The 23,514-nt window shown below is 48.1% G+C and overlaps 1 protein-coding gene across 9 annotated transcripts in view; it reads left to right on the forward strand.

Annotated features, from left to right (window-relative positions):
• Window positions 1-23,514, forward strand: part of SDK1 (sidekick cell adhesion molecule 1) — a 733,784-nt gene that overhangs the window by 640,977 nt on the left and 69,293 nt on the right. For 7 of the 9 annotated variants that reach the window (XM_053276314.1, XM_053276315.1, XM_053276313.1 and 4 more), the window contains 3 exons: window positions 1,629-1,767; window positions 2,741-2,800; window positions 6,467-6,568. In XM_053276314.1, coding sequence (XP_053132289.1) covers window positions 1,629-1,767; window positions 2,741-2,800; window positions 6,467-6,568 — 301 coding nt within the window. The remainder of the gene's footprint in view (window positions 1-1,628; window positions 1,768-2,740; window positions 2,801-6,466; window positions 6,569-23,514) is intronic. The other 2 variants (XM_053276319.1, XM_053276320.1) reach the window with 1 other exon arrangement.

Raw genomic sequence — 23,514 nt, forward strand, 5'->3', positions numbered from 1 at the left:
GATCAGTGGCGGGGGGTGGTCTCACTTTTAAGTACGGAGGAGGGTGCACTTACCCCTCCCTCCACTTTCCCCCCACCAGCGCCCGGTATTTAAAAGTCCTACCGGGCGGCAGCGTATTTCCCTGCGGCCCCGTTTGCTCTTCAGACAGAAGTGGCCGGAAGTAACTGGTGCCTGTACGCCTGCCAGGTGTGAGCCATGCGCATGGCGCACTCGGGCTTGCGCACGTCAGGCAGGCGCACGCACACCAGCTACTTCCGGCCACTTCTGGCCAAAGAGCAAACGGGGTGGCCCTGTAGAACATTTACAATACCAGGTGCCATGGCGGGGGGGGGGGAGTGGAGGGAGGGGTAAGTGCGCCCTCCCCCATCCTTAAAGTGAGACACACACATCCCCGCCTTCGAACTTCGAACCCCTGAGTGTTCGAACCTGTTTGGAGGCCCGTAAAAGGGCCTCCGAACAGGTTCATGAACATCCCTAGGGGAGGGAAGAGCACCCTTCCTGCTCCTTAAAGGTAACCTCCCTCCATGCACATCCCTAGCTCTCAGTGTACCAAACACACAGCTTCCTAAAGGTCTTCCTGATAGAGCAGATAGAGACGGTCTCAGTTGTGGTGTTGAGGACATCAGGACTTTAGTGCTGGGGAGCTTCAGTTATGCTGATGTCCCCATGTTAGGTGCTGCTCAGGATTTCATGGCTGCCATAACAACCATGAGTCTATCTTTATGTGTGCTATGCCCAAAACATGTGCCCGTTCACATACTGGATCTGGTTTTCTCTTCTGGAAAGGATGAGGTGGTCCATGGGTGGTGGGTGCTTTCGTAATTCTTTTATCATGGATTAATCTCTATCTGGTGGTGACCTATATGGACAGATGGGCCTATTCCTGTTGATTCTTCAGGATCTTCATGTCAAATCAAATCAAACTTTATTTCAGGCTTTGACCAGCATAAGGCAACCAGAACATAGAAAACTGTAAGGACTATAAATCAGCTGCTGCACGTAAAACTGTAAAACTAAAAAAGGTTTGATAGTTAAAGGATACTAAAAGCTATAGGTTACTAAAAGGGTTTCTCATTAAAAGAGATTAAAACTATAAAAATTACTAAAAGCTATCGAGTCAAAGCAGGCCTGGGATGATCTCTTCCACATCGCTGGCATTTTGACTTGACTTTGCAAAGCAGGGCAGCAGGATCGTGGGCTAGAAATGGGGTCTCCGCTTCCAGCATTATTTACTTCTTATTATTATTTCTTGTTTACATAGTCAGACAGGTGTTATTGACTGGTTTGTTTTATCCAGACATCGAGTCCTTCCCAAGGACCTGGGGTGGCTGAATTTTATTATCAATGTTGTTGTTGTTATAGATATCGTCACAGAATATAGGCTGTTCCCAGTGTAGTAGTATTAGTAGTAGTTGTTGTAGTAGTTGTTGTTGTTGTTATGCTATTTATACACAGTCTACCAGATGTTATTGACTGGATTTGGTACTTTAATTATCGGGCCCTTTCCAAGGGTCTATCAGCAGCAGCAGCAGCAGCATTTCCAGCATTCCACAAGCATTGATGCTCTATAGTGATTTCAGCTGACATTTTGTCTAACCTGGCCTCTTCTTAATGGGAACTTCTTTCAGCCTCCCAAAGTTGAGAGCATGAATGGTCTCCTCTTGGGCTATCGCATTTATTATCGGGAGTTGGAATACGAAAGTGCCGGACCAGGACCCGAGTCCAAGACTGTGAAAACCCCTTCTGCCTTACGAGCTGAGCTGACACGTGAGTAGCCCGGGCACAGGGGGAGTGTTAATGCAATGTTGTGATTCCCCACCCGCTCCTAATTCGGGGATGAGGCTTTAGAAAGGAGGCTGCCTTATCTGACCTTTGTGTAAGAAGAACCGTTAATGAAGAAGAGAGGAAAACCTGTATGTTGATTCGGCGAAGTAGCAGCAAGATTTATGAGAGATCTCAAATGGAGTCACTCGATGGGCCTTTTTCCTTCCTCTCTGATCCATCCCATCCTCAATTTTCTGCTTTCTGCTGTTTTCATCTCGTGGGCTACCTTGGCAGTAAATCAGCTTCCCCAAACTAGCTTGCCTAGTCAGTCAGATTACAGATGTTATTGACTGGGAAGGGAGAGTAGAGGCTGAGAGGAAGGAGGAAAAGCTCAACGGCATCCCTGAGACACTGCATCACCGGCCCTACCATTGGAGGGACGGCTTTCCAATAACATCACAGGCTGCTGTGTAAAACAAATGGCTTCATCAAATGTAATTTCAGGTGTCCTCCCAGTGTGTGTGTGTGTGGGTGTGTGTGTGTGTGGGTGTGGGTGTGGGTGTGTGTGTGTGTGTCTGTTTTGGCCCCCAAGTGTGCTGTTTCTGTAGCAAATTCCTCCCCTTGCTGGCAGTGCTGAAAATGCTGCAGAATCCTGGGGAATGCTCTCCCCAGAGCAGGCTTTCTTGATGTTTGTTTGCTCCACAACTCTAAGGGAGGCTGCCCCTCCTTTCTGTGGCCTGTGTGTGTGATTCTCTGCATGGCAAGGAGACCGCACAAGCCTCCCCTCGTGACTGATGATCTTTCGGTGTGTTATCTAGAAAGTGATGTGGCTTTTATTGCCTGTCAAGGTATAGTCCTGGAGCGTAAAGCCGTCTAGGGGCCCAGCGCACCATTTCTTGCTGCTTGTGCTGTACATCATTTGCAGTAACTGTTTCCCTGCACTCTAACAGCTTTCTGCTTTGCTTACCCTGAATAGCCCAAAGCAGCTTCAAGACAGTGAACAGCAGCTCTGTATTAACGACGTATGAATTAACACGTAAGTGCACACACACATAAACGCACACACACACAATGCCGTTGGAGGCTGCTTTTTGTCGTGCTCAAGGAATCCACTGGCTCTTAGGGCCCTCTCTCCCTGAATGGAAAAGAAACAAACTTCAATTAATGATTCCACTTCCCAGATTTCCTATTTGTTTAAATTGCTTTTCAATACATCAACGTGATGGGAGATCATAACTAAAAGAAAAGGAGCCCATAACGGATGGAGCCACATTTACTCCTACAAATTGGTATGCCTGCCGGCAAATCAGGGACGAATTGCTTGGTTCATATTTCCGAGGCCGTTGGAGGGTTTTCTGTAGCTGAATCATATCCTTATTTCCTTGATTTGAATGCCGAAGGTGTTTGGGTTATCCCTGCAAGTACTGCGTAAAGGTAGAAGGGGGCCTGGCAGAGGATGGTGCACGGTTCCAAAATGTCTCCCACTGGAAACGATGGTTTCAGCCGCTGTTCTCCAATGAGGATGCTTGTGCTTAGCATGTTTTGTTCTGGGGCCTGGAGTCAAGCTGGAAGAGTCTGGGTCACACCTGTCACTGTCAGAAGGATTTGCCACACATAGATGCAACTGAAAGGACACAAGGACCACCCTTCTGGGTCAGGCCCAAGGCCGTTCCCATTCCTGTTCCCATGCACACAGAACTCAAATCCTCCTCCTTCCTGGGCAGGTCAGGGAGATGCCCCACCAGGCAAGGAGCAGGGCCATAGCCAGGGTGTTGAGAATGAGAAAGGACCCATCCAGACCAAGAGTCAGAATTGGAGCTGAGCAGAAGGGAGTGTGGCCCTAGCGACAGCCAAGCTGCAAGTGCCAGGTTTGTCAGCTTCTGCTTTCCTTCCCTCCTTGGGCCCTGATCCAGAGTATACTAGGCACATGGTTCCCTCCCAGGTAGAGCTCAGAACATCCCGATGCTGCTTTGCCTTTAGGTCTGGGCTTGGTGCCTCTTCATCACTGCCTCTAGGACCTGGAGAGTTGGTCTGGTGGTAGCAAGCATGTCTTGTCCCCTTAGCTAAGCAGGGTCCACCCTGGTTGCATATGAATGGGAGACTAGAAGTGTGAAGCACTGTAAGGTATTCCCCTTAGGGGATGGAGCTGCTCTGGGAAGAGCATCTAGGTCCCAAGTTCCCTCCCTGGCTTCTCCAAGGTAGGGCTGAGGGAGACTCCTGCCTGCCACCTTGGAGAAGCTGCTACCAGTCTGTGTAGACAATACTGAGCTAGATGGACCAAGGGTCTGACTCAGTATACGGCTGCTTTTCCTATGTTCCTATGATCCCAGTGTTGATTCTGGAACTCAGTGTGTGAAAGCAGTCCAGGTACATCAGACCTCCCAACTCTGCATATTCTCCAGCTGGGCCATCTTCTGGCTTGGCCCCCTTGGACTGTGGGTCAAAGTACAGTGACTCTCTTATTCCTGTACATGCCGGTGGGGTCGTCTCTTGCGGAGGTCATCAGTTTCTGCGCACAGGCTGGCTCTGGCACAGTGTGGCCCCCCTCATTGATACAGCTCACCTTTCAACAAAGACGTCCTCAAGGCAGCTTACAATACAACCACTGAAACCAGCAAAACCCAGTCACGACTGACTTGAGAGGCTAAAATCATCGTCGTTCCTCCCAGCCTGTGGCCCAGTTTAGCACTGTGATACCCCAACTTGTCTTCAGGGCAAGTGGGGGTAGGCTGTCTGCCAGAGAACAAATCACTGTGTGGTGTGATTTGGCTGCGGGGGGGGGGGGAGGATTGGATGTATCGGACAATCGATTCCATGGCATGCCCTGATGCCACTTCCTCCCATGTTGGCTCGGAAATATATCATCTCCCTTGTAAGAGCAAAAACAAATGTTCTTGTGTATGAAGCAGCAGGGGTTTCAAATTCCCATAAAAGTGTCCGTTTCCTACAATGTATCAGATTTGTTTTATTTATTATGCTGGCAAAATGTAAGTAGTAAATCAAATGCCATCGGCTGCCTGTCTCCTTAGCAGGCAACACTCTGGTCTCTGACTTGAGATATGTGGGCTGAATACTTGCAAAGACTTGGGGGGATTTGGAATTAGAAGGACTGTTTTTACTGGGGAGCCTTTACTGAGTTGGCGGTTTGGTGTGAACCAGCACGGTGTGCTAATTGAAGTGGAACTCTCAGTTAGCAAGACACAGTGATTTGCAAGGAAAGAACACCCACAATGTCTGGAGATCAGCAGCCTGCCTTACCAGAGTGTGTGTTGTTAGTGGGCTCTTTAGAGGATCCATATTCTCTGCGAGATAGGTGGCCAGATATGCAGATCCTAGAGGCTCAAGCATCCTCAGGCCTCTGTGATGGAAGATGCATGGATTTGTGCCTCTGACCTGTCATGCTTCTTGTTATTAATTACACTGATGACAGTTGTTTCACTCACTCACACACACACACACACACACACACACACACACACACACACACACCTTGCATTCTCCCGTGTTTGTTCCTGCTGTCAGTATTAGTTTCTGTGCTCCAGTTTAGAAGTGGTTGCCCAGTAGCCAAACACAGTAGCCGACAATTCTCAAAAGCTTTCTCCGTTTTGGATGTTCAGTGCTCAAGTTATGATTGCTGTAGAGGAAATGAATCTTCCCCCTAGTAGGTCTCTCCACTCTTTCTTGACAACTTGAAATTTGTCTGGTCCCCAAGTCGCTTTGCCCACCTTTGCTGTGGGTGCATTCTTGTAAGTGTGATTAAGATTGGGATTAGGATGAGTAAATGTGACTGGGATTGGGACCTAACTGAATGTTAAGGCAAGGGTTCCCAACTTGGGTATCGAGACGTTGTTGGACTACAACTCCTTTCATCCGCAGCCATAATCCCTTCATCTTTTGTGACTGGGGATGATGGGAATTGTAGTCCAACAACATCTGGAGACCCAAGACCCCTGTCTTAAGACATACATAGTGCACATCTGCTTCACTGACAAACTGGTTTAATAGCCTTTCCGTTTCATAAAGAACCCTATTGGATCAGCCCAAAGGTCACTCCAGCCCAGCGTCGTCCTTTCTACATTGGCCAATCAGATATCCCTGGGAAGCCCACAAAGGGCTTGGTGGCAGTAGCCCTCTCGCTTGTAACCAATCATCAGTGGCATGCTGCCGTGGAATATGGAAGCCCCACTGACCTATCATGGCTAACCACCATTGCGAGTCTGGTTTTCCTAGTGTATTCTGGGAAGGAAAATGGCGCCAGAGCTGGGAGGCAAGCAGCACTACGGAGGCTGTAGTTTTTTCAGAGTTCTTTTAGCATGAAAAACGCTACCCCACCTCCATCTTCAGTAAGCCCTGCTCCAATGTCAGAATTTCAAGACACTTTCATGGGTCTCCCCATACAAGTATCAAATCTCCCGTCCCCTGGAAACTAAAGTGCAAATGGGAGCGGGGACTTGATCCAGTCCTGCTCTCAAGATTGCTGCCAAGCTACAGTTCCCAGAATTCTTTCAGGGGAAGCCAAGAGAGCGAAATGGGAGGAACCGAGCATACTTTCCCCTGTTGTCCATCCAGCTGCATCTAGAATGTCACAGTAAATTCTAAATGATGTTTTTTAAGTTACTTATTTCTAACAGCCTATCAGAAACTTTGATTATGCGGTGTTGAAGACAATGCTCGCTTGTAACCCAATTATTTCGATTTTTAGAGCTGAAAAAGTACAAGAGATATGAAGTGGCTGTGACGGCATATAACATCGTCGGGGAGAGCCCGGCCAGTGCTCCTGTAGAAGTCTTTGTCGGCGAAGCTGGTAAGTAAATTGGCTGCTAAAATCCTATAAAGCAGGAGGTGATAAATATCTCATCAGCTAGAACTGTAGATCTTGTAGGCTTTTATGAGAGTGTAATGCAACAGACTGGTGGTTTCGCCATCGAGCCTAATGCAGCTATTTGCTCAAACTGGTAGTATCTCTCCCAAGGCTTGGAAGGCAGAAGGTTTTTCCAAGCCTGCTGCCGGAAATCCTTTTGGCTGGAGTTGCTTGGGATGGAACGCCACCTTCCATGTGCAAAACAGGTCCTCTTCCACCAAGCGATGGCCTCTCCCTTCAGGTAAGAACCTGACGGGCATCTACTACTGCCAAGAATATTTATATACCACTTCTCAACAAAAGTTCTCAAAGCAGTTTACATCGAAAAATAAAAAAATTAAATTGGCTGGTTCTCTGTCCCCAAAGTGCTCACAATCTCATACACACACACACACACACACACACGCAACCAGAAGAGGGACAATTGCTCTCCCTCTGCTTAATACAAGAGAATCACCACTTTAAATATAAGAAAAATCCCACCACCACCCTGCTAAATATAAGAGAATCACCCCCTATCCATTGGGGCCAGGTAGGGACTGTTGCTCTCCTCCTGTTAAATAGAAGAGAATCGCCACTGGCTGGAACTGGATGATAACTGGGCAGGATAAGAACATTAGAACAGCCCTGCCGGATCCGGCCCAAGGAGGCCCATCTAGTCCAGCATCCCGTTTCACACAGCGGCCCACCAGATGCCTCTGGGGAGCCCACAGGCAAGATTCAGCTATACCAAAACATGCCGACAGAGTTCTCTGCAGCCAGGGCCCCAAACCAGGAATTCCCCATTGCGGGGACTTAGCCTATACAGGGCTGTGCATAGGTCGCAGTGTTTCAGGGGCACCAAAAGGGTTTCAGCAGATCTCCCACCGTGGCTTCTCTCACTACAGGCTGCGCAGATCTTTACCGGTGCTCCGTTCAGCCCCACATTTCGCTCGCCGGCTCACCACACGCCGAGGAGCTTGTTTTGACCTCTGCTCCTGACTAATACGACTCAATCTGCTTCCACCTCTGTCCCCCTGCTGTTTCATATTTAACATGCAAAGGTTTCATTTCAAATTCTAGAATTATTTTCATTACAGTTTCATTCAATTCAAGATGTCTGGGGCCTTGGACAGGCTATTAGCTCTCCCTGACCTTTTCATTTCAAACGTCTCTGTAATGCGCAGTTATCTTTCCCTGGAACCCCACCAATTAATCAGGGCAGCTGTGCGTTCCTAGGGCAGTTGTGCTTTGGGGCAGTTCTTCCGATTGAGCTGTCACTCGTCCCTGTTCTGCTGCTGGCCTCTTAGCCGCCGCCTGCCGAAAGCACAGGGAGGCGTGCCCTGCAAAAGCCGAGCAGAAATCTGCGCACTGCGTGTGAGCTTCAGAGCGCTAACTGTGCCTGCATTCATGAAGTACACCTGCAACGTTACCGGAAGACAACCCTCAGGTTATAAAGGCCCTCACTTCCTACCTTGGCTGGCCATCCTTGTAATCTCCCTTCAGCAGAGGAAGGACTCATGAGAGCTTGCGATGGTATCGTGTGAACCCCAGCTGTGGTCCCACTCGCCCGTTTTACCCTCTTTCCCAGTTCTTGTCCTTGAACCTCGCTGCCCCTCCTTGGTCCCCTGCTTTGGCCTTTAGGGAGTCTTGTCTGGGAATCCGGGTTTGGGGCCTCACCAGTGTTCAGGGTTCAGTGTCCTTCCCAAGGCCTCTAGACGTTGAGCCCCAGAGGAGGAAATGGCTGCATTGCCTCTCAGTTCCGTGGATGCGCGTGAATATGGAGGCGTGAGGCAGCGTCCAGCCGGAAGTGCATTTGGAACCGTTGATGATGTGCTGTGGCCATTCTAGGCCCCTTGTTTTAAGAAGGCTGTTGATCAACTGGAATGGGTTCAAAGGGGGGGAAACCACAATGATGAGGGGTCTGGAAACAAGGCCCATGAGGAAGGCATTGGGTATGTGTAGCCTGCTGAAAATGAAGAGCAGGTATGATGGCCATTGTGGCAGGGGATAATGGGAGCTGTAGTCCAACAGCATCTGGGGTCCCAAGTTTGAGAACCCCTGCTTTACAGGTGAAACTCGGAAAATTAGAATATCGTGCAAAAGTCCATTAATTTCAGTAATGCAAATTAAAAGGTGAAACTGATATATGAGACAGACGCATTACATGCAAAGCGAGATAAGTCAAGCCTTAGTTTGTTATAATTGTGATGATCATGGCGTACAGCTCATGAAAACCCCAAATCCACAATCCCAGAAAATTAGAATATTACATGGGAACCAAGAAGACAAGGATTGTAGAATAGAACAATATCGGACCTCTGAAAAGTATAAGCATGCATATGTATTCAGTACTTGGTTTGGGCCCCTTTTGCAGCAATTACTGCCTCAATGCGGCGTGACATGGATGCTATCAGCCTGTGGCACTGATGAGGTATTATGGAAGACCAGGATGCTTCATTAGCGGCCTTCAGCTCTTCTGCATTGTTTGGTTTCATGTCTCTCATCCTTCTCTTGGCAATGCCCCATAGATTCTCTATGGGGTCAGGTCAGGCGGGTTTGCTGGCCAATCAAGCACAGTACACTGTATACTTTTCAGAGGTCCGATATTGTTCTATTCTACAATCCTTGTCTTCTTGGTTCCATGTAATATTCTAATTTTCTGGGATTGTGGATTTGGGGTTTTCATGAGCTGTACGCCATGATCATCACAATTATAACAAATTAAGGCTTGACTTATCTCGCTTTGCATGTAATGCGTCTGTCTCATATATCAGTTTCACCTTTTAATTTGCATTACTGAAATTAATGGACTTTTGCATGATATTCTAATTTTCCGAGTTTCACCTGTATGTGGACCCTACCGTATGGACTCTCCTCGAGGGAGGAGATCTGGTCTTGTGGTAGCAAGGATGTCTCCTTTGCTAAGCACAGTCCATCCTGCTTTGAATGGGAGACATGTGTGAGCACTGTAAGATATTCCCCTTAGGGGGTGATGGGGCCACCCTGGGAAGAGCGCTTGCATGCAGAAGATTCAAGGTTCCCTCCCTGGCTTCTCCAAGATTGGGCAACTTGGGAGAAGCTACTGCCTGTCTGTGTAGAGAATACTGAGCTAGATGGACCAAGGGTCTGGCTTGGTATATGGCAGCTTTCTGTGTTCCTGTGACTTCCGCTTGAATAGCAACTGCACCTGGGCGCATGGGACTTCAGACTCAGAGAGGTCACAAGTGAGGGGGGAACACCTGCTCCCCCCACCACCAGCAACTGTTCAAGAGAGGTTCACCTCATGCTTGGGGAAATGGGTAAAGTAAATTGTGCCGTCGAGTCAGTGTCAACTCTTGGCGACCACAGAGCCATCTGGTGGTCTTTGGTAGAATGCAGGAGGGGTTGACCATTGCCTCCTCCCGCGCGGAAGGAGATGATGATGCTTTTCAGCTTCTTCCTAGATCGCTGCTGCCCGATATAGGTCTTTCCCATAGTCTGGGAAACCTACCAGTGGGGATTCGAACCAGCCACCTCTGGCTTGCTAGTCAAGTCATTTCCCCGCTGAGCCATTATGCGGCTTCTGGGAAACTGGGAATCAGGGAGATTTCTCATGTTCAGGCTGGGCTGCAGCTCTGCCCTCCCTTGTCCCCTGGGTTGCATTATAAAATCTCTAGGTCCATCTGATGGAGCCACCACCCCTCTGGAGAAAGCCCCCAGAAGGGATTAGAAAGCTGGTGAGCACTCGGGCACCCGTATCAATCCGGACCCTCCCTCCGAAGAGGTGGCCTTCTTCCTGGACAAACTAGAGTGGCTGCCCTGCCCAATGCATCAGCTTGCTGCTCCCCTGGTGCTGATGGTGAGGAGGGTGACGGTCCTTGCATGACAATTCCGCCGAAATCACAGAGCTGGGACTCTCTCTCTCTCTCTTCTCCTCATTTAGGACCGCGAATCAAACAGGAGATGGTGACACGCAGGCCTTCACTAACTAGCTCCCACGCTCCGTTGGCTCTCTCTCACTCCGCAGAGCGGCTTTGGTGGAAATATAATGGAATAAATAATGTGTGGAGGAGGGGTGTTTGTGTAGGTGGAGGAGGGCAGTGAGAGAACTTCTTTGTCAACAAAAGTGATAAATCCTCCAGTTTGAACGAGGCAGCAAGAGTGACACACATCATTCTAACTGACGGCGACACTGGAAACCTTCATGCTTCACAGAAGCTGATGCAGCTGGGGATTCTCTCCCCGCAAACCATTTTAACTTTTAAAAGAAAGCATAATGAGCTTTGATGGCAACTCCAGTAATGCGAAGGAACGTGGAGGAAACAGCCTCCTTGTCTGAGTCCTTCTCACTCTGGGCTCTTTTTTCATGGGGGAAACAGATCTCTGGTCTATATGCCGTTATCATCTGGCAAAGGGGGAAAGCTCAAACCTTTCATGGGAGGAGGAGGCAGACAAGCAGAGGTGGGCAAGGGCTGTATCCTCGACTCCCTTCCTTGCAGTCTTGCGTTTGCTTCTTGAATCAGGTTCTCGGGCAGCCAGAAGCAAATCTCTTTCCCCACTGTTCACTGTAATTATTTGCCAGCGCTTCTCTGCCTGCGCTCACCACATAGATATCTTGGAATGGCTGAGCTGATTTATTCTCCATCCACTATTTTTCCACTGGTGTGCGAAGCCATCTTTGCACCTCCCCCCGGGCCTCTGATGTCCTGTAACGGCCTTGGATTTCTGGGAGGGTCGAAGTGTTCACAGGCAGGCCAAGAATGGAAGGAAGCATCTCTCTAGATGGAGAGTGAGTTGTGCTTCTACACTTGAAAGAGAAAGCCAAAGGGTGGCAGTTGGTTTGTCGTAGAGGTCTCTGATCAAGAAGAAAAGTGAAGACTATGTTTAGACACCTGTGCAATTTGGTCCTGGAAGGCTTTCCTGTCTTGATCCTGGGTGCCGTAATATGCCAGATGCTGCAGCTTCTTTAATCCTTGCTTTCAAAAAGCCTAATGGTGCAGCAGGGAAATGGCTTGACTAGCAAGCCAGAAGTTGTCAGTTCGAATCCCCGCTGGTATGTTTCCCAGACTATGGGAAACACCTCTATCGGGCAGCAGCGATATAGGAAGATGCTGAAAGGCATCATCTCATAGTGCACAGGAGGTGATAATGGTCAACCCCTCCAACCAAAGACAACCATAGTGCTCTGTGGTCGCCAGGAGTCAACACCAACTCGATGGCACACTTTACCTTTACTTATCCATATGGACACGCAGCATAGAGATCCAGCACAAAGCGTGTTTTCTGAGAATATCGGGTTCTGTCTTTTTAAAAACTTTTGTGGAGGAAGTCTAAAAGGGGGGGAAAGAGCTCTAGAAATCAATGTAGGCCCTCAGCAGAGATTCCACTGGCCACCTTTGCCCCCTGGCTTCCAGCTTGCTTACACTTGATGCCCACTTCAGCTGCCCAGAAGCTTCCCTTGGCTGCAACCTTGCAAACAGTTAGGCTGGTTAAATCACATTGAAGTCATTGGGTTTGGCCTGGGAGCCACAAAACCTGTTCCTTCAGCTTCTTCTGTGCCACTTCTTGTCAGAAATATTCTGCATTCTGTGGGGAGGAAACCCAAGCACTGCAGTTGAGGAAAAAAAAATGCCGAAGAAATGAATTTATCCACATTAGAATGGACAGTTTGTGTGGATTGTACATACAAAGCCAAAGGGAACAGCAGCAGTCCACCCAAACATGGAACATAAATCCCAAGCTAATGTCCTTTAAAATATAAATATATAAATATATATTAAATAAATAATATAATAATAATATAAATAAAATATAAATATATATTGTTTATTACAGTATTTGTTTCCCACTCTTCGTCCGAAAACCTTAGGGACTGGTATATTTGATTATCTTTCCTGTTGGTTTTGGTTTGTATTATTTGTTTGTTTATCATATTTAGATACCGCCTGATATATACATCTCTAGGCAGTATACACAATCCAATTAAAAAATAATAATAACCAGCAATTGAAACACTTTCACGGAATAAAAACAATTAAAAGCAATTCGCAGAGTGAAACAATTAAAATAATTTCACAGGATAAAAACAACTAAACAGTTTTAAATTAATTTTAATTAAAAGCCTGGGTAACGGGTGTGTCGTAAGGGACATTTTAAAAACAATGAGAGATGTAGAAGCTCTCATTTTGACAGGGAGAGTCAAAATAAAAGCCCTGGGGCAGCCACAGAGAAGGCCCGGCCCAAGTTGCCCCCCCCCCGACGGTAACTGGACCTCCTCAGATGATGGCAGGGTCAATGACAAAGAAGGTGATCCCTTAAATACTTTATTAAGGCAGTCTCTTAAATTGGTACATTCACCATTGCCGTTTTGATTAATAGCAACCCCCCTTCCGCCCTTGAATGCTGTAATAGAGGGTTGGATGAAAACATGTCAAGCATCAACTAGAAACCCCTGTCTTGCTTTTGTCTCTACATTCTCCTTTCTTTGCTTTGGTCTGACATAATTTTGTACTTTGTTGCCTGTTTGGGAGAGAAAAGGTTTCAGGCTTTGATTCCATTATGCGTTTATTATTTATAAATCTCATTTCTGTCCCAAGGCGGCTAACAAACAAGATCGTAAGAGGCAAAACAAATGGCAAGGAATCAAAACGAAAAGGGTAGCATTGGCAGCAGAAATCAAACCATGTAAAGGAACCATCGAGGGCCAGATTATAAACACATAACCGGCCATTATGCCGGTGAGTGGCGGTGATGGTGGTTTTCATTCTGAAAGGAGACCTTAACCCTCCACATTGCCATGGTCCCAGTCTAGACCCTGTGGCAGCTGCTATTCAGTAAACAAACGTTAGGCATGCCCAATGACATGATCAGCAGAACTGTAGTTTGGCCCAAAGACAAAAAGGACAAGATTTCAGTTGTCCACCGTGCCAAAGATGTTGAAGACATCTTTGTCTTTAGCATCTTTGGGTGAGGAATGCTGGTCTTATGGTAGCAAGCATGACTTGTCCCCTTAGCTAAGCAGGGTCCACCCTGGTTGCACATGAATGGGAGACTAGAAGTGCGAGCACTGTAAGAGATTCCCCTTAGGGGATGGAGCCATCTGGGAAGAGCATCTAGGTTCCAAGTTCCCTCTCTGGCAGCATCTCCAAGACAGGGCTGAGAGAGACTCCTACCTGCAACTTTGGAGAAGCCACTGCCAGTTTGTGAAGACAATACTGAGCTATAGACCAGTGGTCTGACTTGGTGTAAGGCAGCTTTGTATGTTCTATGTAAGACATATTCACCAGCCATTTAAGGCTCAAATGAGCTTCCTGTGGCAATGGGTTCCATAGTCTGGGCCCCCTAACCCAGAAAGCTCCATCTTAGAATATCCATCAGCAGTGGTAAGGCATGGAGCAGAGCCTCGGCCACAGGGGGCTAGATGGATTGGATGGGAGAAGATGACCTGTGGGGTAGCCTGACATAAGAACATAAAAACAGACCTGCTGGATCAGTCCCAAGGAAGGCTATCTAGTCCAGCATCCTGTTTCTCACAGTGGCCCACCAGATGCCGCCAGAAGCCACAGACAGGAGTTGAGGGCATGCCCTCCTTCCTGCTGTGACTCCCCTGCAACTGGTACCAAACCCCTCTTAAAGCCATCCAGGTTGTTGGCTGTCACCACATCTTGTGACAGAGAATTCCACAAGTTGATTTATGCATTGTGTGAAAAAGTACCTCTGTTTGTTGGTCCTAAGTTCCCTGGCCATCAGTTTCTCTTCCAAGAGAAATTCATCTTCCAGGGCAATTTTGAGTTTCCATGTAGAGAAGGAGATCCTAAGACAATATGCGGAGAAATAAAGTCCAAATTGAGACGTATGTCAGATAAGTTTATCTGCCGCCTTTAATTCTCCGCTGCTAAAGACAGAAAAAAGCAGGCAGCTAATTTGCTCTAGTTTCATACAGCAAGCTGAAGCAACTGACTGAGCGCCTCATTAGCAGCTCATTAAGCTCTTAATATTACTCATAAGCAGTTCTCTCCCTGTGATTCAACATGGTGAGCAGCACAACGTGGCAGCTCCTTGTTTAACTCTTCGCCAAGGGGGCCACGTGTTGTCCTGTGGGGAGACAAGAGGGGAACCCCCCCCCACTGCCCCATGGTCCTCTTTAGCTAATTTGACAATGCTCTGAGCCTCTTCCGGACTGAGAAGTTGCCTCCAGAAAGAACCCCCAGAGAGGGGCAGCTGTTTCTTCTGTTGCCAGAGGTCCCCTGCTCTCTCTCTCCCAGCCCATGAAATCAGGAGGTACTTCAGGCTCCCGGAGTCACAGATTCCTCTCTCCTTGCCATTCCCCACTAGCTGCGAAACTACCTGGACGTGCGAAACTACCTGTGTTTCTCTATAGTGTGACCAAGAAACATGGGCAGATCTATGGCAATAGTGTCTGTAGACAAGTATGTGCTGATGCACTCAGTTCTTGGTGACTTCCGTTGAGTAGAGAACAAGAAGAGGCCTGCTGGGATAGGTCCATGAATTTCAGCATCCTCTTTCCCACAGTGGCCAACCAATGGCCCCCAGAAAGCCCACAAGCTGGACATTAAGGCTATCTCCCACCCACACTTCTCTCCCCAGCAGCTGGTATTAAGGGGCTGAGTGCATCTGGACCTGGAGGTAGCATAGAGCCCTTGTGACTAGTAGCCATTGATAAATCCATCATCTCTGGTGAATTTACTGATTGATTGATTGATTGATTGATTGATTGTTAAATTTATATACCGCCTTTCATTAAAAACGATCTCAAGGCTGTTTACAAACGTTAAAACACATATAATAAAAATGACAGTTAAAAGTATTAAGCTAAAAATATAAAAACAAATCTGATTTAAAATATATAATATACAAACACAAAAAAACTATACATGGATAAAAACACACAGAAGCAGCAATAAAACAATCATGTAAAGGCCTGGATAAAAAGCCAAGATGTAACCAGCTTTCTAAAAACTGTGATGGAGTCCGAGGAGCGAATGGCTGCTGGGAGAGCATTCCAAAGCCTGGGGGCAGCAACAGAGAAGGCCCTGTCCCATGTGCACAACAACTGAGCCTCCCTCATTGTCGGCACACGGAGCAGGGCCCCCTCAGATGACCTCGTCAAGCGAGCAGCAACCCTTGGGAGCAGGCGGTCCCTCAGGTATCCCGGGCCCAAACCGTGAAGGGCTTTAAAGGTCAAAACCAGCACCTTGAATTGGAACCGGAAACACACTGGTAAACAGTGCAGCTCTTTCTTGAATGTGTCTACTCCTGCTAAAACAATTTAGATACAGCTTTTCAACAAAACTTCTCAAAGCGGCTTACATAGAAAAATAATCAATGAGATGGTCCCCTGTCCCAAGGAGGTTCACAGTCTGAAAAAGAAACTTAAGGCAGACAGCAGCAACAAAACTGGAAGGATGCTGTGCTGGGGATGGCCAGTTGCTCCCCTCGCCCTTCTGATTATAAGAGAATCGCCACTTTCAAAAGGTGCCTCTTGGCTGAGTTAGCAGGGCCTTTTGAAGCCACCTAAACTGGTGGGGCAAGGTCAACAGGCTTGCAGCTGGGGTCACAGCTGGGGAGGAACCTTCTGCCTCCTCTACCCAATATCTGGGTTCCCTCTCCAGCCCTCGCTGACATCCCATGGAACCTCTTACTGGCCAGCTGTTTTCCTCTTTGCCTGCGTTTGCTGTGGCTCCCTGTAGACTTGGCTTCTTCCATGAGATGGTCGGAAACAATGAGGTGATGGAAGGAGGCTTTCATTAGAAAGGGCAAAGGGGGGAAGAGCAGAAAACTAGCAATTTGAAATGCATGTACTGCTGGCGCTTAATGGAACAATTGTATGCTAATTTCCCCATTGATTTCATGGGAAGAAGCACCGGGATGTCAAGATCGCAGCAATTTGAGCTCCCCCTCGTGGCACTCGGAGGCGAACTCTGCCTCGTGTCGAAGGGAATTAGCCGTGATTGAAAGCGGCATGATTTCTTTCCTTTAAAAACACAATTAGGGCCGAAATCGACAGTAATTTAATGAGGAGGTATAATATTATTAGGAGTGGGGCTGCATCCTGACCTGCTTTCCGAGTCCTCAGACTCATTCCCCTGAGAAGGCAGCCATTGCTCAGAGCTTAAGAACCACTCGGGGAGAGTGGAAAACAACTGGCAACAGTGCCTGTGCCCGGAGAGGGGCACATATTGACGGGCTGCATGAAGCCAGTTATTCCGGGAGAAGCTGAGAATTGGGCATGCTTCGGCGGGAGGAGCAGGGCAGCCGTGGAGGGCTCAGTCTGCTGGAGAAGAACATCCCTTACTCCTTTTGCTCTGTAAACCACTTTTTTGTTGGAAAATGGACGATAATAATTATTTGTAACTGGGGATGGGGCTGCAGCTCAGAGGAAGAAGGCCCCAGTTTCAGTCCCTGGCAGCATCTCCCGGTAGGGCTGGGAGAGACTCCTGCCTGCAACCTGGGACAGCTGCTGGCAGCCCAATACTGACTGACCAAGGGCCTGACTCTGGATAAGGCAGCTTCCTGTATTCTTGTGTCCAAATTCTGAGTTCTGGCATTTACGGACAACTGTGCTTAAGGCTCTGCTCTTGCTCATCTTGGCTTCAAACTCTTGCTGATTACCCTCTCCTAGATCAGAAGAGATCAGGCTTTTAAGATCAGCTGTGTTTTTCCACGAGTCTTCATATCCATCATGAGCCACCGCTGTATCCAAACTAAGAACATAAGAACAACAGCCCTGCTGGATCAGGCCAAGGAAACCCATCTAGTCCAGCATCCTGTTTCACACAATGGCCCACCAGATGCCGCAGGAAGCCTACAGGCAGGAGCTGAGGGCAGGCCCTCTCTCCTGCTGCTGTTACTCCCCTGCAACTGGTACTCAGAGGCATCTTGCCTCTGGGGCTGGAGGTGGCCTGTAGTCGTCTGACTAGTAGCCATTGATAGACCTCTCCTCCATGAAGTTATCCAGTAGTGCTAAGGAGCACATTCAAATGCAAAACGGCATCTCAGGGGTTGGAGCCATTTACCCTCTGAATCATACCTTGGGATAACCTGCATAAACAGGTACAAACAGACATCTAAGTGGCTAAAAATCAGAGATCCTAGCACACACCTCTAAACATGAAGACATAGCCAAAGACAACCAATTAATGCTTGTATTTTACTGGCGAGGAGCCCTGAGGTTAGAAGAGAAAGAATTGGCCCAAAGTCCGTCATGGCAGAGAATGTATTTTACTTGACCTTCTTAAATTTGAGGGAGTCAGAACTCAGCTGCTCAATGGGCATGAAACATCCTTCTCAACACTGAGCCATGCCAAAATGTTGGATCCTCGCAGGCTGTTTGGATCAATGATGTTGCATCTTGCCTAGTATGACTTGATTGGTTCTTCATAGCCAGATAACTGTTGCAGAAGAATGTCTATGCAGTGCTTCTTTGGAGCGGCATTTTTAAGGCCATGCACAGCTCCAGCAACTTGCATGAGAGGAAAGCAAAGCAATATATTTCCATATGTTTTACTAAGTGAAGTACAGAAATGGAGGCTAGCCAGTTTTCAGGTCAGGATGTTACAGTGCAAGGCAGGAACTACTGCAGAGATGAGTGTTACCATGACTATTTTCTTTCCTATTTAGACATCCATATCTTACACACACACACACACACTCACACTCACGACGATTCATTCTCCTGCTATTACCAAGCAAATTAGTCGAGTGCAGAGATTTGTATTAAGATATGGCTGCACCAGATGAGGATCCGTATGCCAAGTATCTGCCTGGGATAATGGTAATAATGAGCATAATGCAGTGCAGGTTCCACTTTTTTCAGCTTCGTTTATTTTAACAGGAGAGTTAAGCACATGCTTAACTCTAGGGTTGCCAGCCAGCCATTCATAATTCCCTGGACTGTTCCTGTTTCAGGAGCATAATCAGAAGTAAACGCCTCGTAGGCAAGAGTTTGTCCATATTTTCCACGAAGTTGTACATGTGCATCTGAGCTAACCGCAGTTAAGAATCGCCTTCTGTCCTCCAAATGTGTGTCCCTATATTTATTCCATGTGATAAATTTGTGTGCATCTTGTCCGTGTTTTTAGGGCAGCTCATAAAATGTGCATTGGCGGGAGGGGAATCTGCAGGTAGCAAAGTGCTGAGGGGACCAGGCTGACGTGACTCGTAGAGAGAACACCAGGTGCTGTTTTGTCATCCCCTCTGAAAACTGAAACTGTATTAGATGCAGGGCGACAAGGATCTCTAGGCCCCAGTTTCCCAGTTTCCTATTTAATAATTGCAATGGAAATGCTGTTTCTAGATACTTGGCCACTCTAGGCCTTTTGATGTTCCACTTGCTTTGCCCGACTGATATGGCGAGATTGCTGGCCTGGTAGTAGTGAGCATGAATGTCCCCTTTGCTAAGCAGGGTCCACCTTGGTTTGCATCTGGATGGATGACTACGTGTGAGCACTTTAAGAAATTCCCCTGAGGGGATGGATGGGGCTGTAGCTCAGTGGCAGAGCATGTGTGTGGCATGCAGAAGGTCCCGGCTTCAAGCTCTGCCAGAATCTCCAGAAAGGGCTGGGAAAGACTCCTGCCTGCAACTTTGGAGAAGCCACTGCCAGTAAGTGTGGACAAAACTGAGCTAGATGGACCAAGAGTCTGACTCGGTAGAAGGCAGCTTCCTATTGTTGGAGCAAGGACCCTGGCAGCATCAGCTCTTAGCTGTAGTGGCTCGTAGTGACCACTGGGGAGAGGGTTAGGGTCATGGATACAAGTGCTGGACTCCTCCCCCTTTCTTCTTCCGGTGTTAGTCTCCATTTTGTCTCTCCAGAAATGGCTGTTTGTTTTGGTCTCTCTCTTCAGCTGTGAGCTGCAGCTGAAATTAAGCTGCTGGCGTTTTCACATGTGTTTGTAACCTTTTCTTTAAACAAATCCTTGCAGTTCTTCAATACTAAAGAACTGTCTCAAGACCTCTTGCTTTGCTGCTTTCTTACCAAATTGGTTTTGTTCTGCTAATGGGAGTTGAACTGCCATTCTTCTCCTATACCTATGACTGTTCATAACTGGTCTAATTGATAGCTAGGATTAATGCTTGGCTCCCTCCCACTAAAATCAAACAAGATGACGACGACAACTACTACCACTAATAATAATAATAATAATATAACTAGCAGACCTGTCGCAGAGCATCTGCGCCCCTAGTCCTCCCTGTCTCTCCTCCCTCCCTTCAGGCCCAGTCCATACTCCCCCTCCCAGTCTGCTTTCCCTTCCCTTCCCTCCCCACCCACTGGCCTGGCTGGTGTCCGGGACTTTTTCCCCCACCCACAGTCCTGGCCAGTGCTTTCCCTCACCACTGGCTGGCCGGCAGCAGCGTACCCATTGCTGTCTGGCAGCTGCCCACTAACTCTTGCGAGAGCTGCCACACATGGGATTAGCCACAGGTATGCGTTAGAGAATTAAATAGATAGATAGATAGATAGATAGATAGATAGATAGATAGATAGATAATGATGATGATGATGATGATGATGATGATGATGATAAAGCAAGCATTTCCCCTACATGCTCAGAGTGCTGTGTCACATGCATTCTTTGGCACACTGTTTTCCTTTCTACTTAATCTGCACTTTTCTGTTGCAAAATCCCATAATTCAGAGGTCCCTGTTTCCAGCTGCTCTGGCTCCCTCGGTTAGTGACGCTGCGTTCTCCTAGGAGTCAGTGGCGAGTCGCCCCGGGATCTCCTTGTTGCAGGCAGATCACGGTGGCATGGTTGGACTCTGCCCTCCTTAATCACTGCCTGATTAATAGCCTTTGATTCCGGAATCTGCTCCCTGAAGAGGAGGGCAGCAGTGTTAAACTGCTCAGGTGAAAGGCGTGAGTGGTGCACTAATTGCATTGATTCTCACTGTGCAAGGTTGGGGTGTGTGCTGCTGCCAAAGTCTGTGCACTTAAGAGGGCAATTTCCGCAGGCTGCTCTTGTGGTTGTTCTTGAAGTACATGAGAATATGCCAGATCAGACCAAGGCTCATTAGTCCAGCATCTCAGGCCTGGCCCATCCATGATGCAAACGGAGATAGTCACCCCCGGCGGTTGATTAGCAGGAGGCGTGGGGCCCTGGAGCCTCTCCAAGGTGGCGCTGTGGCCCACCACCACTGCTGTCCCCTCCTCCGTGCTTCCTCCCCATTCCCCTCTTCCTTTTTCAAAGCATGGGCGGAGGAGCAGAATCCCCCAGTGCCCAAGCCAGAGCTTCTGGGAAAGATGACAGGCAACCACATGGAGGAGGCAGCTTGCCCGGTTTCTCCCCACTATTCAGAACGGCACTGTTTCCATGCAGCTAGCAGTCACCTTAAGTGGCGCAACCGGGAAATGCTTGACTCACAAGCAGAAGGTTGCCGGTTCGAATCCCCGCTGGAGTGTTCCCCAGACTATGGGAAATACCTATATCGGGCAGCAGCGATATAGGAAGATGCTGAAAGGCATCATCATCTCATACTGCACGGGAGGAGGCAATGGTCAACCCCTCCTGTATTCTGCCAGACAACCACAGGGCTCTCTGTGGGTGCCAGGAGTTGACACCAACTCGATGGCACATTTTACTTTACTATTTTGGCCAATCGACATTGTTAGATGAAGCCTCCATCAATGTGGCTAACCACACACACACACACACCCCGGCTTTTAAGTCAGTGGCCATCACTTCTGAGCTCTAGTAGCCCCTCCCGCCACACATCTTGGTGGCAGGCAACTCCATACATATTTCCCTCGGAACAGGGGCACACCTAGGTAATTTTGGTGCCTGGACCTGAATGGTTTCAGAGGCCCCCCTGCGCCCACCCCGTGAGTATAAACAAAAAAGTTAAAGGGTTTTTTAACGTGTTTTTTTTTTAAAACGGAACCTGCATTTTTTGAAGGCCTCCCATGGAGGGCCTCCCCAGAAGCATGCTGCCGCTGCCCCACCGCACCGAACCGTGGAGCTGAAAACTTCAATAATTCTAGCTGCCATATGCATGGCTAGGGTGTGGGTTGTGGTTGGGGGGGGTGAGCCCCCCATGGCAGAGGTGGGCAGAGCGAGAGTGGCCACTGACCTTTCAGCCCAGCAACCCTTGAGGTCTGTGAGGCACTCCAGAGCACCTGGAGAATAAAGTGTCGCAAGCCCCAATCTCATGTCCTTGCGACACCCTATTCCAACTGTGCAGGTGCGCTAGAGCGCCTCACAGTTCTCAAGGGCCACTGGGCCGAACAGTCAGGCCCAGCGGCTGCTCCCGCTCCACCCGCCGTTGCCACCACGGGGGTGGGGGCATTCCACTTGGCTCACCCCCCACCCCAGCCACGCACATGGCGGCTGAAATTATTGGAGTTTTCAGTGCCACAGTTTGGCACTGTGGGGCAGCAGTGGGGCAGGCGCAGGAGGCTCCCCCCCAAAACCTTGGAGGCCATGGACCGGGGCCCCCAAGGTCGAGGGGTAAGAGCGCCTCTGCCTGGGAAGCAGAGCTTTCCTAGACAGTAGGCTTAACTGCGGGTTCGAATTTGTCCCACAAAAACCCGACTCAAAAAGTAGATTTTTTTAACCCCGGACATAAATTGATCAATGAAAAACCCGAATCGTGTATGAAATGCACCCCATTACTTCTCACAGACTTTGGTGTTGAATCCGGCCAATGTGCGAACACACGCCCTCCGCTCCGAGCTAAAGGCCCCATCTGGAAATGCTCCAGGCAAGCAGGCTATGCAGACAGCCCTTTCCAGTGACTTTTTACTAGCATCTCTAATCATGCCTTTGAGCATGGATGCCTCTCCGCTAGCTTGTCAAATCCTGTTTTTAAAGCAACTAAAAAGAACAGCCGCCACGCCTTCTTGCTGCAACACATCCATCCAGAGTGAGCAAAGTGTCTTTTCTAAACATTTCAAACTGTGTAGTTTGAAAGAGTCTGCTGTCCTGGAATGAAAATCACTTCCTTTTGCTTCACCATCAGCCCCTTGTACAAAAAGGAACCTTTAAGTAGTCCTTTCTGTCCCTAGATGAAAAGCCAGCTTGAGGATTTTCGCACTTTGAGAAACTGGAACAAACTGAACAGAACAGAATACAAAAGAGGTGGTGCTTGCAGAACAGAGAGGCCCAATGCTGAGGCAATTGTAGGATCGATGAGATGCATATTGAAAATCAGCCACCAATTCATCTCGCTTTCCTTGAATCATTCACTCCTTGACTAGCTCTCAGCTATCACTCCAGAGATGGTAAGCAGTACAGGAAGAGACCCCGTCTCTTCCTTTTGTGGAAATGGCTAATCACTGGAGGTGCTTCCTATAAACAGGGAGATGCTTTATGGATTAGCAGGTGTTTGAAAAAGCGAGATATAAAAATCATGTCATTTCTCATAATTGACCGAGGAACACCAGGGTTCCTCAGTTGTCTGTTCCATGTCATGCTTTAGGACACCAAAGTTAACAGCTTGGAAAGGGAAACCACGCTACATCACAGAAGGCTGTGCCAATGAAAGCAAAGGATCATAGACACTCCTTGCTGTTGCTCCTTGGGTGAAGGATGGGATTAAAATGTGTAATAAATAAAATTATCAGGCTACCATAAATCCCAGGAGGATCTCGTAAATCTGAGAGAAAACAATGTGTGAGCAGGGTTTGGAGATCCTAGGATTACAGGAGGGGTGCAGGGACCCACAAAACCCAGTGAAACACCCACCAACCCTCTCTGTCCCTCAACAACTGTCACCCCCGGACTTACTCAAGGCAATTGAGATTTCTCTGAGAAAAGAAACCCCAAATCCTTCAGTGTTGTCTGTAACACAAATGAGTTCAGAGCTTGATTCTGTGAAACCTTGTGGGTGGTGTAAGCAGGGTTAGAATGTCAAAATTAATCACCCAGCATAATATTAGAGTATTAAAAGACAAAATTAGGTTTATTAATTACA

This window comes from Hemicordylus capensis, chromosome 13 (assembly GCF_027244095.1).
Source record: "Hemicordylus capensis ecotype Gifberg chromosome 13, rHemCap1.1.pri, whole genome shotgun sequence".
Lineage (NCBI taxonomy): Eukaryota > Metazoa > Chordata > Lepidosauria > Squamata > Cordylidae > Hemicordylus > Hemicordylus capensis.